Below are 17317 nucleotides of genomic sequence, written 5' to 3'. Positions count from 1 at the left end.
ACTGCAAGCTCCGCCTCCCGGGTTCATGCCATTCTCCTGCCTCAGACTCCCGAGTAGCTGGGACTACAGGCGCCCGCCACCGCGCCCGGCTAGTTTTTTGTATTTTTTAGTAGAGACGGGGTTTCACTGTGTTCGCCACGATGGTCTCAATCTCCTGACCTCGTGATCCGCCCGTCTCGGCCTCCCAAAGTGCTGGGATTACAGGCTTGAGCCACCGTGCCCGGCCCTAATTTTTGTATTCTTAGTAGAGACGGGGTTTCACCATCTTGGCCAGGCTGGTCTTGAACTCCTGACCTTGTGATCCATCCACCTCAGCCACCCAAAGTGCTGGGATTACAGGCGCGAGCCACCATACCCAGCCCATCCTTAATGAATTTTTAGCACTTTAACACATTTGCTTTTCCCTCTTGAGGTGACCCCCAAGAGGATAAGGCATCCTAGAGCATCTGATTTTTCCCAAAGCCCATAGAACTGTGTCCTCTTTTGTGTGTGTGTGTGTGTGTGTGTGTGTTTTAAAGACATGGCCTCAGGGCCTCGCTCTATCATCCTTGCTGAAGTGCAGTGGCAAGATCATGGCTCAGTGCAGCCTCAGCCTCCTGGGCTCAAGCAGTCCTCCTACTTCTGCTTCCTGAGTAGCTGGGAATACAGGCATGTAGCACCATGCCCAGCCAATTTTTTAGTTTTTTGTACAGGTGGGGGTCTCCCTATGTTGCCCAGGCTGGTCTTGAACTCCTGGGCCCAAGCAATTGTCCTGCCTGCCAGAGTGCTGAGATTACAGGTATGAGCCACTGTACCTAGCCTGTGACCTCTGTCTTTTTTTTTTCTTTTATTCTTTTTTTTTTTTTTTTTTTTTTTTTTTTGAGACGGAGTCTCGCTCTGTCACCCGGGCTGGAGTGCAGTGGCCGGATCTCAGCTCACTGCAAGCTCCGCCTCCCGGGTTCACGCCATTCTCCTGCCTCAGCCTCCCGAGTAGCTGGGACTACAGGCGCCCGCCACCTCGCTCGGCTAGCTTTTTGTATTTTTTAGTAGAGACGGGGTTTCACCGTGTTAGCCAGGATGGTCTCGATCTCCTGACCTTGTGATCCGCCCGTCTCAGCCTCCCAAAGTGCTGGGATTACAGGCTTGAGCCACCGCGCCCGGCTTGACCTCTGTCTTTTTAACAGAAATTCCTGGAGACTTTCCTAAAAGCAGAGTTGGTATCTCACAAGGGCCTAAGGTTGGAGGAGATTCAGGAAGAAATGTCTTAAGACAAGTCCCTTCCCAACTGAAATCATGTGGGCAATATTTTGAAGCAAATTCTGCCTACATAGTACAGTGGTTCAGGGCACCGACTTTGAAATGGGCTTCCTGGGTTCAGATCTGTGTTCTACCACTTACTAGCTGTGTGATCTTGCTATGTTATTGAGCCTCAGTTTCTTCATCTGTAAAGTGCTGATAGTACCTATTTTATAGGGTCATGAAGATTAAATGAGTGAATACATACAAGGTCCCTAAAACGGTATCCACCGTATAGCAGGCTCTCAAAAATAGCTGCTATGATTATCATCTTTGTCATGTGCAGAAGGGCAGAAGGGTTGACTCGAGGTTTCAGGCTTCCTCGCCCTGAACTCTGCCCTCTTTGTCCCCACAGGGCAGCAGCAGCTGACAGTGCAGAATGTTTCTGGGAACAACCTGACCATCAGTGGGCTGAGCCCCACCCAGATCCAGCTGCAAATGGAACAAGCCCTGGCCGGAGAGACCCAGCCTGGGGAGAAGCGGCGCCGCATGGCCTGCACATGTCCCAACTGCAAGGATGGGGAGAAGAGGTAATTCAAGGAGAGGGGCCAAGCCACAAGGCTGGCCTGTGTTCCCCAAGCTCCTCCTGAACAGTTGTCCAGAGCTGCAACTGGCACAGATCAGGCAGGGAGGAGCTGGCAGCTCTGTGCCACCTTGCCCCTTGCCTCCTTGTGCTCTCTGACCTGACCCCACATCCTCACTGCATCCTGTTCCTGCCCCATCCTCTACCTTTTTTCTCTCCTCTTCCTATTCCGTCCACTCTACCCTCACCCCAATTCTCAGGTCTGGAGAGCAGGGCAAGAAGAAGCACGTGTGCCACATCCCCGACTGTGGCAAGACGTTCCGTAAGACGTCCTTGCTGCGTGCCCACGTGCGCCTGCACACTGGCGAGCGGCCCTTTGTCTGCAACTGGTTCTTCTGTGGGAAGAGGTTCACACGGAGTGACGAGCTCCAGCGGCATGCTCGCACCCACACAGGTCAGCCCCCTGCCTTCGGGACCCTTCAACCACACAGGTCAACTTCCTGCCTGTCCCTCCACCCCCACTCTACCGGCTTTAGCAACATTGACACTCCTGGAACTGCCACACTGAGCAAGAGCTACAGACTGTCCAGGGACGACATAGGAAATTATTTTCAAGCCATTCCGTTATCACTGTTGTTTCTCCAAGTAATAGGAAAGGAATAGTTGTCGTTGCATGACACAACCTGATGACTTTTGCCATGTCAGCATAGTTATTTAACAAACACTGACATGGTGTGCCAGGCACAGTACTAAGCACTTTACTGATTACCTCAGTTGATCCTGGTAAGGACTTTATGGGAGGATACTTTGTTTATGTTTATGCCTTTTTTTTTTTTTTTGAGATGGAGTTTCATTCTTTTGCCCAGGCTGGAGTGAAGTGATATGATCTTGGCTCACTGCAGCCTCCGCCCCCCAGGTTCAAGCAATTCTCCTGCCTCAGCTTCTCAAGTAGCTGAGACTACAGGCACCCACCACCATGCCCAGCTAATTTTTGTATTTTCAGTATAGACGGGGTTTCACGATGTTGTCCAGGCTGGTCTCGAACCCCTGACCTCAGGTGATCCACCCACCTCAGCCACCCAAAGTGCTAGGAATACACACATGAGCCATTGCACCGGCCTGTTGATGCCTATTTTACTGAGGCATGGAGAAGTGGCCCAGTCACACAGCTAGTGACTGGTGCAGCCAGGTTCAAACCCAGGCCCTGCCACAGCTTTTTTTCTTTCTTTTTTTTTTTTTTTGAGACAGGGTCTCACTCTGTCACCCAGGCTGGAGTGCAGTAGCACAATCTTGGCTCACTGCAGTCTTGAACTCCTGGGCTCAAGCAATTCTCCCACCTCAGCCTCCTGAGTAGCTAGGACTACAGGCGTGCACCACCACACCTGGCTAATTTTAAAATTTTTGTAGAGACAGGGTCTTACTGTGTTGCTCAGGCTGGTCTCAAACTTCTGGGCTCAGCTGATCCTCCCTCTTCTACCTCCCAAAGTGAGATATCACAGTTATAGTTTTAGGTACTAGCAAATCAATGCAAAACTATTAAAAATATTGATCCAGGCTGGGCACAGTGGCTCACACCTGTAATCCTAGCACTTTGGGAGGCTGAGGCAGGTGATCACTTGAGCCCAGGAGTTTGATCAGCCAGGGCAATATAGCGAGAGCCCATCTCTTAAAAAAAAAAAGTTCATACATCTGCCACCTGAAATTGTCCTGGGTATCCACAGTGGTCCACACACACACTTTGGCAAACACTGCTATAGTGAATGCCTGCAGTGAGCAGACACCTGTCCTGGGGCTAGAGGGCTGAGGGAAGCTTGACCCAGAGCTCCAGCTCCCGGCCAGTGTGGTGAGACAGGTCCTACTCCCCAAAAGGCAGAGGAGCCAGCACTCCACAGGAAAGCAGTTGGGGTCAACATGGTTCCAACTAAGTGAGTGCTCAGGGCTGGCAGGGTCAGGGTGGAGTGGGATTTTCCTGCGATGGGGAGGATGCTGATCCAGGTTCAAAGTCAGAGAGACAAAAGAAGAAAGCAGGCGGACAACCCTGCACGGAAGACTCTTAGGTGCAGGGGCTCCAGGGACAAGGAATGGGAACAAAATAGACTGCAGAGGTCAAATGGGGGCAGAGAGAAATGAGAATTGATAAAAAGATTTAGATGAGTAGGGGGCCAAGCGTGGTGGCTCATGCCTATAATCCCAGCACTTTGGGAGGCCAAGGTGGGCGGATCACTTGAGGTCAGGAGTTCAGGACCAGCCTGGCCAACATGGTGAAACCCTATCTCTACAAAAATACAAAAATTAGCTGGGCGCAGTGGCGGGCATCTGTAGTCCCAACTACTTGAGAGGCTGAGGCAGGAGAATTGCTTGACCTGGGAGGTGGAGGTTGCAGTGAACGGAGATTGTACCACTGCATGCCAGCCTGGCCAACAGAGTGAGACTCCATCTCAAAAAAAAAAAAAAAAAAGATTTAGATGAGTAGGCACCAGGGAGCAAATGTGAGAGCAGGAGGTGGGCAGAATGTGGTGACAAGGCTACGTCAGCTTGTTTGGGTGCCCCTCACACACACCCCACCTTTTTGGGCAGAGACAGGGTCTGTGCCCAGGGTATGTGGGTGATGGGCATCTCCTCTTCCCAGGGGACAAACGCTTCGAGTGCGCCCAGTGTCAGAAGCGCTTCATGAGGAGTGACCACCTCACCAAGCATTACAAGACCCACCTGGTCACGAAGAACTTGTAAGGCCAACTGCGGAGGGAGGCCCTGAAGATGCAATCCCCCGCCTGTGTCCTCCCTGGGCCCCTGGTGGAAAGGAGCCCTGTGGCTGCCCTGGGCCTGCCCTCAGCCCCACTCCTGTTCTGCAACTGTCCCCACAGGAAGGGGCTCTGCTCCCTGTCCTCCTTCTGAAGCCCCTTGGCTCCGCCTTGGCCCTTCCCCTCACCACGAGCTCCCGGCCTGCCCAGACTGTGGACACTGGCCGTGCCCAATGAGACGTTCTAAACCAGGACGCGTGGGAACCCTTATTTCCAAAGGAAAAACATGCATTTCACTCCGTCGAGGAGCAAAGTGAGCCCCCACCCCCCACCCCAATCCCCGCTCCCAACACTGCCGGAGTCGCATCGTGCCATGCCCACTCTCCTGCACCTCCCTGGCCCTGCCGGCCACTGTGGACGCCCTGGGGCTTGGCACCCACCTCTGGAGAGACTCGGGGCCACCTCCACTCCATGTGCCCAGCCCCGCCACAACCTCTCCTCCAGCACATTCCAGCTCTGTTTAAAAAGTAAAGACACCCACCGACTCCTCCTGATCCCCCTCTTTTTCTATGGAGAACGTTGCCTTATACTCTCTACTTCAGATGATGAACACTGTGTACTGTGTGTGCTTTAAAGAAGTTTTATTTAATTGCTCCCTTCTTCCTTTCCTTGTTATTCACCTCCCCAATGCCTGCTTTCAGTTGAGGGTTGGGGGCAATGATGAGCATATGAATTTTTTTCTCACTCTAGCAATTCCCTTTTCTAAATGACACAGCATTTAAACTCAAATCTGGATTCAGATAACAGCACCTGCCCATCCTGCACCTCTTCCCTCTCCCTTCACCTCACCCCTGCCCGGCCCAAGCTCTACTTGTGTACAGTGTATATTGTATAATAGACAATTGTGTCTACTACATGTTTAAAAACATATTGCTTGTTATTTTTGAGGCTTTTAAATTAAACAAAAATCCAACTTTATTTTTAGTTGTAACTGCTTGAGGTATGTTTTATGAATTAAGTGACAGATTTGTTATCCTTTATTAACGTACTTTGTTGGTCAGCGCTGGGCTGACAAAAATTTTTTCTTGCTAATAAATTTAGTTGCCTGAGGCAAAATCTTCAACTTGGCAGTTCGGCTTCCTTTGTCTTTTCCCTTGGAGAGCTCGGAGAGGAGACTCCAGAGGAGGGAGCTGTGGTCTCTCAGAGCGATCCACACTGGGATCAAGGTAGGACCTTACCCTCCTGACCCTCAGCAAACCCAGGCCACGTGCCCAAAAGGGGCCGCAGCCACATGTACCTCACGACACTGGCACGAGCCCCCAGAGCACCTCCAAGGGCCAGGGCCCAGTGCAGGTGTTCCTGCCTTTTTCTTCTGTAAGCCAGTTTTGCCTGTACACAAATCAGATACAAAGAGCCAAGTCACAGCAGTGACCTCAGCCAGCAAGTTAACTCCTCCACCCACCTCCCCAACCCCTGGAGGAAGGCATTGGCCTCAGAGCCCATTAGCAAGAGGCTTAGAGAGGAGAGCCAGTGGGGCCTTGGCTCAGTCCCCTCCAAAAGGCTACAGTCTGGCAAAAATGCATTTCCCCAAGGGCCAAGGTCCCTTCCCAAAGTGAAGGGCCAGGCAGGTTCCTGGGAGGGCCTGGCAGCTAGAGGGGCCTGGAGCCCAGCTCTACCCGAGAGAGGACTCTGGCCACAGATTCTGGTTCCTTCTATATCCCTGCCCAGTAACCCAGAGAGGACGACAAGTTGATTGTGCCTTTTGGTTTTAGCAGATGCTGCAAATCTGAAATTTTGGTGGGGATCTGTTTTGCTTTGTTTTGCAGAGCTAATAGGAACTCAGGGGTTGCGATGTTGTGCAGATTAAGATTGGAGCTAGCTCAGTACATGTGTTTAAGCCCCACAGGGCCCCGAAGAGCATCCGGCCTGAAGAGACAGGCAAGTCCGCCTCGAGCATGTAGAGGACAGCATGTGCTTTCACTCACCCTCGAAGGACACAGCTGGGATTGCTGTTCTGTTCAGGAGTGGTGAGGCTCGTTTTGAGCTATCCATTCCCCTGCTCTGTTCCCTTTGTCACCAGCCACCTGTGTCTGCCAGCAAACAGCTTTTCCTTAGAGCCAGTCAACCCTCAAATGGCTGAAAAAGTAAAAAGCCCACGGATCTCAGATAGATCCAAGTTCTCTGCCCTTCACCTCTTCTTTGTTAACAAGCAGGGGGCCTTTCCTATCCCTACTGAAGCCATTTGGGCAATACTAGACCACCAGCGGAATCTACCTTGACACAGAAGCGTCTTCCTCAGCCCCTCAGCCCTGCATCTCATCACTGCACTGGCAGCAGGGGGACATGAGGTGTATTTATTCCTCATGGGTAGACTGGATGACTAGAAAACTGCCTTGCTGTGTTCTGAATAAGGGGATTGGTGGAGAGAAGGGGAATATTAACAAAGTGACCTCTTTCTGCCACATGTTTCCCTTGGCTTTGCTCTCAGGCACAAAGAATGATCCTTTCCTGGGAGCTGATTCCAAGCCATGTGCTTTATGCTTCCAGTACAGAAACTGACCTGACTTCCCAGCATCATTTGGAAATGAAGATGCCAGCCCCCAGCTGGGCAGGACGAGCATGTCCCGTGTAGGATTTGCCTTCTCCAGTGAGATGGGGGTTCAAAAGTTATATCTGATCATCTCTGCCTCCCTTGAGATGGCTGAGTTAAGAGCGAGAGAATGTATTCTGCCTAGCTGAGTGATGGCACGAGGAAAGCACAGAAAGACTTGTGGGCAAATTAACCCTCCTCAGGCTTTAACCTATCCATTATTTGAGAGTTGCAGGGGAACTGTTGAAGGTGTGATGTGGTCTAAGCTCACTCTGGGCAAGAGGCTCCCACAGACACCTGATCCTGATGGGCCCTTGATGAAAATCTGGGTGCAGCTCAAGGGTGGGGGTCCCTCATGTGTGGTTCCTTCTCTGTCCTCTACCATCCCCAGCGTCATGTCCACCAAAGCCTATCCCTCATGCCCCTCCTGTCTGTCCAGCTGAGACTTGACATTGCGCTCATTATCCCAGAGACCAGGATTCCATGCCTGGAAGAAAGGGGGACTGGGCAGGATTTCCCTCCCAAAGGCAAATTCAGACATTATATATACTTCATTTTTTTTTCCTTTAACCAAACCAGCAAATGGGTCATCCTTGCCCTTCCTTCAAACCACCCAGTCCATTTTCACAATCATCTTTCTGGCCGGGCACGGTGGCTCATGCCTGTAATCCCAGCACTTTGGGAGGCCGAGGCAGGTGGATCACTTGAGGTCAGGAGTTCAAAACCAGCCTGGCCAACATAGCAAAACCCTGTCTCTACTAAAAAATATAATAATTAGCCGGGCATGGTGGCGCATGCCTGTAGTCCCAGCTACTCGGGAGGCTGAGGCAGGCAGGAGAATTGCTTGAACCCAGGAGGCAGAGGTTGCAGTGAGCCGAGATTGTGCCACTGCACTCCAGCCTGGGTGACAGAGCAAGACTCTGTCTCAAAAAAAAAAAAAAGAAAATAATAATCTTTCCAGTACCCTTTTGAGGCCCCATGCTTGTCTGATGACAGTGCTGAAGTTACAGCCCGCCACATATGACATATTTTGAGGAAGACAGGATGGAGCAAGAGAAGGGTTCAGACCTAGCCCCAAGCCCAGGGTGGGTGTGTAGGAGCCCTAAGCGAATGGATGCAAGCTGTCCTGGTCTGAGTGCAGAGAATGGGGTGTTCGGGTTCTCCATTTGAGAACCACTGCCCAAACCTGAGATCCCTTTAAGGTTGCCCCTTAAAGTTTCCACACCCAGAAATTGGGCCAAAGAAGTTAAGCTGTTGGTTATTTCAATTCTGAATAAAAATGAAGGCATCTTCTCTGCCTCCTAAGACCTGGTCTGATCTTGGCTCCTTCATCACTAGAACCTTCCTGAGCAGTGGTCTGGGACCCCTCGCCTTCCTCCCTCCACCTGTGTTTCAGAGCCCTCCTAGTCAGCATGGGCTTCACCTTAATCCCCACGGCTATTCTCTCTTCTTCCTGGGCTTCACCTCAAGCCCTACTGCTATTCAACCCCCCTCTTCCTCTTCAGCTTCAAAATAGACTCCTGCATGTACCTTAATTAAACACAGGCCCACTGCAACCCCAGTACCTCAGAGACCAGGAGGGAAACTGTTTTCAACCATAAGGAAAACAAAGCAAGTACTGTGGTCAATGTCAGTGACCCTCTGCTTAGGGCAAATGTTGGAGTGTGTGACTGCAAAACTGGGACATCCACCCCCCACTACAGGGGGTGCCCCTACTCTGCTTCGGCCAGTTGGTGCTGTGTGAGAATGCCAACTCTTGTGATTTTTGTAAGAGAAGCCAGAAATGTGGAGTTTGGGGTGGAATCTGATCTTCCAATGTTGGCTCGATTGTTTAAAAATACAGCAGGACCAGTTTCAGCCCTCAAGCTACCAGTTTTTGACTTCTGCATCATCCATCCCCTCTTCCCTGGCCAGTGACATCCTCTCTACCCCGACAACCTCCTACCTCTCAGTCTTCCCTTCCCCAAATTACAGGATCACAATGGCCAAAACATTTTTTGTTTGTTTGTTTTGAGACAGGGTCTTGCTCTGTTGCCCAGGCTGGAGTGTGATGGCGCGATCTCAGCTCACAGCAACCTCTGCCTCCTGGGTTCATGTAATTTTCCTGTTCCCAGCCTCCCAAGTAGCTGGGATTACAGATGTCCACCACCGTGCCCAGCCTTTTTTTTTTTTTTTTTTTTTTTTTTTTTTTTTTATAGAGACAAGGTTTCACCATGTTCACCAGGCTGGTTTCAAACTCCTGACCTCAAGTGATCTGCCCACCTCGGCCTCCAAAGTGCTAGGATTATAGGCGTGAGCCACCATGCCCAGCCTCATTTTTTGTATTTTTAGTAGAGACGAGGTTTCACTATGTTGGCCAGGCTGCTCTTGAACTCCTGACCTCAGGTGACGTGCCTGCCTCGGCCTCCCGAAGCACTAGGATTACAGGCGTGAGCCACTGCGCCCAGCTCCCCAAACAGTTTAACCTACTGCCCAAGAGATTATCAAAGTGGAAGGAGGCAACTGCCCAAAGCAAGTGGGACAGCCCCTAGGGGTTAGACCACTGGCCTCAGTGTCCAAAGGCTCAAGTGCCTGTTGCTTCTGCTGCTTTCCTTGCCTGTAAGGGGTGAACAGGGTTCTCAGTTCCTCTCCTGCACCAGGCCCCCAACACACTGACCTTTCTTCCTAGAGGACCTTAGACCAGCACTGACCCCTCCAGTGGGCAGGCAAACAGCTTTTCATGGTGGCAGTGTCAGCAAGAATGTGTTAGTGAAAGAACAGGCCGCAGACCCCCAGGAGAAGTAGTGGAGCTTCCATTGTGTCATCAGCCTGGGCTTTTCAGGTGATACCTGTGACAGCTCTGCAGACTGCAGTTGCGTGACGTACACCCCTGAGTTTGGGGTCAGCTCTACCTTAGGTCCACTGCTGTCCTGCAGTACAGTAAAAGGGCCTGGTCCCCAGTCATTAATCTTGACATTGTCTCAGTCTCTTCCTAATTTCCAGTCCTAGAAGAGCTCGGCCATGATGTCGACTGGACACAGACCCCTCTGCAGAGTCAGAGGGGGCTAGATCCACCCCCTACAGCAATGCCCACACCAGGGTCCCATGAGGCGTGTGTCTTCTACACTGTCCTCCCACAGGCAGGTGGTCTTACTCAGCACAGCAGGGCCACCCACCCGATGCCAGGGAGCTTTTAGGGAGACAGGCCCAAAGTTTAATAGAACTGTGATAACTGGGAGTCCTCGGGGGGACACCCTGGGCTCCCCAGCTCATGGTGAGAAAGTGGGCTGTGGTCACGCACACAGATACAACTTCTTAGCAGCATCGTCCTTTACCCCAGGCAAAAGGGAGTATGGCAGAAGTTTCCTAGTGCACACTGCCCTAAGGAAAACTCACCCTCCCCAAGACCAACCCTATCTCTTGTCCTGTCTCCAAAAACAAGCTGCCACATCATTTCCAAAGTGAGCGGACCCATTTCCCCATACCACACCCGTTCTTCAGTTGGGGAGACCTGGACGAAGCAGCCGAAAGACTGAGAACTGTTACGGATGGGAAACTAAGGGGACAGGACTGCTAAATGCAAGGTGGGGTCCTGGAACAGAAAAAGGACATGAGTGGGAGAAAAAGGGGTGAAACTCAAAAAAGCCCAAGTTTGCTTTTTTATTTTTTATTTTTTTGGTAGAGTTGGAGTCTCCCTATGTTGCCCAGGCTGGTCTCAAACTCTTGAGCTCAAGGATCTGCTCACCTAGGCCTCCCAAAGTGTTGGGATGACAGGCAGGAGCCACCATGCCCGGCCTCTGTAGTTTAATTAATAGTGGTGTGCCAATGTTAATTTCTTGATGTAGACAATTGTGCTATGGTAGTAAGATCTTAATATTTGGGGAAGGTAGGTGAAGGGTGTATGGGAAATCTCTGAACTACATTGGTAACTTTTTCGTAAGTCTAAAATTACTTTAACAAATTGGAATGGAAGACCTGGAATAGAGACGTAAAAAATGAAGCAAATGGAACAAGATCACCCAAGCAGCATCAGAATCAGAGTGGATAGCACATACTATGGTGACTAGAACCCTGAGATTCTGGAGATTATGAGAGGTGTGGGCACCTGTTAGACAGAGTTTGCCAGCTATGGCCCCACCTTCATTCTGCCCCTTGCCACTTGCACCATCTCAGGTCCCCAGACCCCTCAGGGGCTCATGGCTGATAGAACACAGATGCCGAGGAACCTAACTCAGGATGAGATGCTGCCTTGGGACAGAGAACACTTGTAATTCAACCAAGGTCTTTGGGCTGGGGTGAGTCACTGAAGGAACTGCGGTAATCTCAGGACAGGTGGCAATTGGGTTTCCTAGGTGAAGGGGTCCTCACGGAGTAGAAGAGGCAGGAAGTGAGCTTGGGAGGATGGAATAATGAACAGGGCTGTGGGTAAAAAAAATGAAGCAAACCATGGTGGACTATGGTAGTGACTCAGGGCCTGGAGAACAGGGTCAAATACCTGCTCATAGGGACCTTGGGCAAAAGAAAATAAGAACTGACCACAGGGCAAGCCAAATGCAGGGACCAAGCAGGATTTCTCAAAGGAAACTAGGAAGCCGCTAGGCCATGTCCTTTGGGGCTGCCTGAAAACCCACCACCAGGCCTCCTCACTTACTGCCTGTGGCCCACACCATAATTACCAAGACAGGTAGTCTGGGGACTGAAACTGATTTAATTCACTTGGCCTTTGAAGCTCACCATCCCTCCAGTCAACAAACACACTTGTGGACGGGGACAGCGGCTCATGCCTATAATCTCAGCACTTTGGGAGGCTGAGGCAGGAGGACTGCTTGAGCCCAGCGGTTTGAGACCAGGGGCAACATAGTGAGACCCCTCTACAAAAATAAAAAAATTAGCCAGGCATGGTGGTGTGTGCCTACAGTCGCAGCTACTTAGGAGGCTGAGGTGGGAGGATCTCTTGAGCCCAGGAGGTCAAGGCTGCAGTGAGCTATGAGTGTGCCACTGCATTCCAGCCTGGGAAACAGAGTAAGACCCTGTCTCAAAAAAAAAAAAAAAAAAAAAAAAAAAGAAAGAAAGAAAGAAAGAAAGAAAGAGAGAGAGAGAGAGAGAGAGAGAGAGAGAGAGAGAGACAGAAAGAAAGAAAGAAAGAAAGAAAGAAAGAAAGAAAGAAAGAAAGAAAGAAAGAAAGAAAGAAAGAAAGAAAGAAAGAAAGAAAGAAAGAAAAGAAAAACAAAAAACAAAAAAACACACTCAGCCCTGCTCCCACCAGGTGCAAAAAAGTTCCATGCCCCACTCACCACACCTAACACCCATCATACTGAAAAGCTTAACAAAAGTGGTTTATGCATAAACATTACAGATTAGCATTTTTTGAGCACACCTTGTGGGCTAGGATTGTGAGAAGGAGCCAGAGAAAGTTAAGAGATGTGGTCCCTCTCGGCAAGGAGCTCCCATTTTAACAGGGAATACCATCCACACACAATGGATTTGGGAAGCCATCTATAAGCACATGCAAGGATCGTGTAGGGGGTTAGCCACAAGCACCATGGGCAGGACACTGGTAAGGTTCAGCCTCCTCTGATCTTGCCCCAAGCCTCTGAGGACTCACCACCTTTGGGCCTCTGATAAATCTACTCAGGGCTCAGGCATCTGCTGGCAGAGCATCAAGCACACACCCTTCTGTAAGTCCTGGTGTTGCTACCCTTGGGGCCCCAAGCTGAGTTCACCCCAAGGCTGAGCCCAAGAATTCCTGAGCTTCAGGCCCTCCAGCACACCCCTTGCTCTGCTATCAGCCTTCTTCCTCTCACCTCTTAGAAAGCTGGACACTGGCCAGGCAGGTGGCACACACCTGTAATCTCAGCACTCTGGGAGGCTGAGGCAGGCGGATCACCTGAGGTCAGGAGTTTGAGACCAGCCTGGCCAACATGGTGAAACCCCATCTCTACTAAAAATACAAAAATTATCCCAGTGTGGTGGTGCGTGCCTGTAATCCCAGCTACTCGGGAGGCTGGGACAGAAGAACTGCTTGAACCCAGGAGGTGGAAGTTGCAGTGGGCTGAGATCGTGCCACTCCAGCCTAGGTGACAAGAAAAAAACTCCATCTCAAAAAATAAAAAAATAAAAAATTGTAAAAAGAAAGCTGGACGCTATATTTCACCAGCATCATTACCACTCCTCCTTGACTCTCCCTTTCCCTACCACCCTCCCTAACTCTCCCAGGCCCTCTTTCCTTCTCAGACATTCTCATCCTCCCTCACGGCTCTAAGTGCCACCTCGAGGCTCATGCTACCTAAACCAGTATCATCAGCCCTGATCTCCCCACTAAGCTCCAGACTCCATTATCCAACCTGGCCAAATGTGGGTGTCCCATCAACCCTCACACTCAAAATGTTGCTAAGGAATTCACCTTTCCCCCAAACCTCCTCCTCCAACATGCCCCACTTCAATGAACAGCACCACCCGTGTCACCTAAAGCCAGCCCTGGTGAATGGATCCGTCCTTTTCATAAGCCCTACCCCATACTCATGCATCAGGATCCTGCCCCCACCTTCCACTTGGACAACACCGCAGCTTCTCCCAACCTATCCCTGCCACCAGCCTGACCCTCCCTTGCTCATCACCCACTTGGTCACCAGAGCCAGGTTCCAAAACACAAATCCAATCACTAAAGTAAAACTGAAATACATAAGTTAGTTAGATAATTAGAAAAAAAGGTGGTTTAAGAAAGTAAACATTGGCCAGGTGCGGTGGCTCAAGCCTGTAATCCTAGGACTTTGGGAGGCCGAGACAGGTGGATCACGAGGTCAGGAGATCGAGACCATCCTGGCTAACACGGTGAAACCCCGTCTTTACTAAAAAAAATACAAAAAACTAGCCAGGCGAGGTGGCGGGTGCCTGTAGTCCCAGCTACTCGGGAGGCTGAGGCAGGAGAATGGCGTAAACCCGGGAGGCGGAGCTTGCAGTGAGCTGAGATCCGGCCACTGCACTCCAGCCTGGGTGACAGAGGGAGACTCCGTCTCAGAAAAAAAAAAAAAAAAAAAAAAAAAAAGTAAGTAAACATGGCTGGGCATGGTGGCTCAGGCCTATAATCCCAGCACTTTGGGAGGCCAAGGAGGGTGGATCACTTGAGGCCAGGAGTTCGAAACCAGCCTGGCCAACATGATGAAACCCTGTCTCTACTAAAAATGCAAAAAATTAGCCAGGCGTGGTGGCGGCCACCTGTAATCCCAGCTACTCAGGAGGCTGAGAAAGGAGAATTGCTTGAACCCGGGAGGCGGAGGTTGCAGTGAGCCCAGGTTGCACCACTGCACTCCAGCCTGGGCAACAGAGTGATACTCCATCTCAAAAAAAAGGAAAAGCATTAGAAGAAAACAGGCAAGGCACCGTCCCCAAACCCACATGCAGATTTTTTTTTCTTTTGAGACTCAGTCTTGCTCTGTTGACCATGCTGGAGTGCAGTGGCACGATCTCAGCTCACTGCAACCTCTGCCTCCCGGGTTCAAGCCATCCTTGTGCCTCAGCCTCCTGGGTAGCTGAGATTACAGGTGCCCGCCACCACGCCTGGCTAATTTTTGTATTTTTAGTGCAGACAGGGTTTCACCATGTTGGCCAGCCTGGTCTCAAACTCCTGACCTCAAGTGATCCACCTACCTCGGCCTCCCAAAGTGCTGGCGTTACAGGCGTGAGCCACCACACCCAGCCATGCAGACTTTTTTGTTTCATCCTGAGAAACCAGTGTGCCTCTCTGTACAATAAAAATGTCGCTATGTATTTTCTATTCATTTAAGACTTTCTCAAGAGAAGACTGGAACAGTAAAATAATTCCTTTCTCCCACTCAGAAAGTCCCTGCTGGTGGTTGCATCAGTAGCAAAAACAGCTAGTAGGCTTGTTTCCCTTCTGGTTGTGCACTGCAGGGCTGCTTTGTGATCCAGAAACCAAATCCAACTAAGTAGAAAAGCGTAACACAAGTCTACTTATTATCTTTAAGACAAAGGGAAAAAATACAAAAAAGCAATCAACTGCCACTTCTTTGCTAATGGCCAGGGGAAGGAGATGCTGTCAGAATCTAGCACTTTTTTTCTCCCCATCTGGTCTTTAAAAAGCAGGAACTAGACACTGATTCATAGGCTAAAAAATATCACAGGATAGGCCGGGCGCGGTGGCTCAAGCCTGTAATCCCAGCACTTTGGGAGGCCGAGACGGGCGGATCACTAGGTCAGGAGATCGAGACCATCCTGGCTAACACGGTGAAACCCCGTCTCTACTAAAAAATACAAAAAAAAACTAGCCGGGCAAGGTGGCGGGCGCCTGTAGTCCCAGCTACTCAGGAGGCTGAGACAGGAGAATGGCCCGAACCCGGGAGGCGGAGCTTGCAGTGAGCTGAGATCCGGCCACTGCACTCCAGCCTGGGCGACAGAGCGAGACTCCGTCTCAAAAAAAAAAAAAATCACAGGATAAAATATCAGAATCATTGTGTCTAAAAGCCTGGCCCTCAGCACCTGCATGATGACTCTTCAGCAAGGAGCACGTAGCCCTGCCTGCTCGTTCAGCTTGTTTACTCATCACCTTTGCTCCAGCAGTATTACATGTCTCCAGGTTCCCCCGAGTGCACCATGCCTTTACTCACAATGTTCCCTCTTGCTGGGACGCCTGTTCCATTGTCCCATCTAGCAAAAACTTACTTATTAAGACATCAAATGTCCACTCCCTTTACAAAGCCTTTCCTGACTGTTTGATCCTCTTCTTTCTGCTCCTCTTTACTGTACAGAAACACCTGTTAAAATATCTCGGGAGGCTGAGGCAGGAGAATCACTTGAACCCAGGAGACAGAGGTTGCAGTAAGCCAAGATCGTGGCACTGCACTCCAGCCTGGGTGACAGGGTGAGACTCTGTCTCAAAAAAAAAAAAAAAAAAAAATCCGCAACAACTCTTAAGCTCACAAATCTGCCTCCCCCTATAGACTACAAGCCCAGGTTGTCATCTTCATCTTAATATTCTCAGACTTGGTTCAGTGCACGGTCCAAAGGAAGTCTTTAGCAAATGTCTACTGAATTAATACATAAATATACATCTACCTCCATTACAATGAGCTGTTGGCTTTTAAGTACATGGATGAGCTTAGTCTTGGTGTCCTAGAATCCAGGTCCAGGGTAGCGGCAGCCCAGGAGTACTAAAAGAATGTGAAGAAAAACCCCATGGCCGGGCATGGTGGCTCACGTCTGTAATCCCAGCACTTTGGGAGGACAAGGTAGGTGGATCACTTGAGGTCAGGAGTTCCACACCAGCCTGGCCAACATGGCGAAACCCCATCTGTACTACTAAAATTACAAAAAATTAGCCAGGTGTGGTGGCACACGCCTGTAATCCCAGCTACTTGGGAGATTGAGGCAGGAGAATGGCTTGAACCCGGGAGGCAGAGGTTGCAATGAGCCGAGATCACACCACTGCACTCCAGCCTGAATGACAGAGGGAGGCTCTGTCTCAAAAAACAAACAAACAAACAACAACAACAAAAAAAACCCATGAACAAAACCCATCCTGAGTTGAAGTGCACTCATTACTCTGCTTACACAGGTTTAACTGCAGGGGCTTAAGAGGGCGGGAGTACAGCAATGTTCTTGTATAGAAAGACAACTTCGGCCGGGCGCGGTGGCTCAAGCCTGTAATCCCAGCACTTTGGGAGGCCGAGATGGGCGGATCACAAGGTCAGGAGATCGAGACCATCCTGGCTAATACGGTGAAACCCCGTCTCTACTAAAAAATACAAAAAACTAGCCGGGCGAGGTGGCGGGCGCCTGTAGTAGTCCCAGCTACTAGGGAGGCTGAGGCAGGAGAATGGCGTGAACCCGGGAGGCGGAGCTTGCAGTGAGCTGAGATCCGGCCACTGCACTCCAGTCTGGGCGACAGAGCGAGACTCCGTCTCAAAAAAAAAAAAAAAAAAAAAAAGACAACTTCGTCTGGCTGTGGTGGCTCACGCTTGTAATCCCAGCACTTTGGGAGGCTGAGGCGGGTGGATCACGAGGTCAGGAGATTGAGACCATCCTGGCTAACATGGTGAAACCGCGTCTCTACTAAAAATACAAAAAATTAGCCGGGCGTGGTGGCAGGCGCCTGTAGTCCTAGCTACTCGGGAGGCTGAGGCAGGAGAATGGCCTGAACCTGGGAGACAGAGCTTGCAGTGAGCCAAGATCACACCACTGCACTCCAGCGTG

General features: G+C 50.5%; 3 protein-coding genes across 4 annotated transcripts in view; 1 reads left to right on the top strand and 2 right to left on the bottom strand.

Moving 5' to 3' along the window:
* SP2 (Sp2 transcription factor) overlaps nt 1-5662 on the top strand; it is a 276227-nt gene extending 270565 nt beyond the window's left edge. For both annotated transcript variants that reach the window (XM_050762649.1, XM_050762650.1), the window contains exons 6-8: nt 1631-1805; nt 2059-2252; nt 4428-5662. In XM_050762649.1, the coding sequence (XP_050618606.1) occupies nt 1631-1805; nt 2059-2252; nt 4428-4528 (470 nt within the window). In that variant the 3' untranslated portion in view covers nt 4529-5662. The remainder of the gene's footprint in view (nt 1-1630; nt 1806-2058; nt 2253-4427) is intronic.
* The window catches only part of SCRN2 (secernin 2), a 142094-nt gene that overhangs the window by 87828 nt on the left and 36949 nt on the right, over nt 1-17317 (bottom strand). The gene's annotated exons all lie outside the window — the stretch shown is intronic.
* Nucleotides 1-17317, bottom strand: part of MRPL10 (mitochondrial ribosomal protein L10) — a 142327-nt gene that overhangs the window by 101579 nt on the left and 23431 nt on the right. The gene's annotated exons all lie outside the window — the stretch shown is intronic.

The sequence above is a fragment of the Macaca thibetana genome, chromosome 16 (assembly GCF_024542745.1).
Source record: "Macaca thibetana thibetana isolate TM-01 chromosome 16, ASM2454274v1, whole genome shotgun sequence".
Taxonomy (NCBI): Eukaryota; Metazoa; Chordata; class Mammalia; order Primates; family Cercopithecidae; genus Macaca; species Macaca thibetana.
The sequence above is the reverse complement of the archived record's forward strand: the minus strand, read 5'-3'. Positions and strand labels throughout refer to the sequence as shown.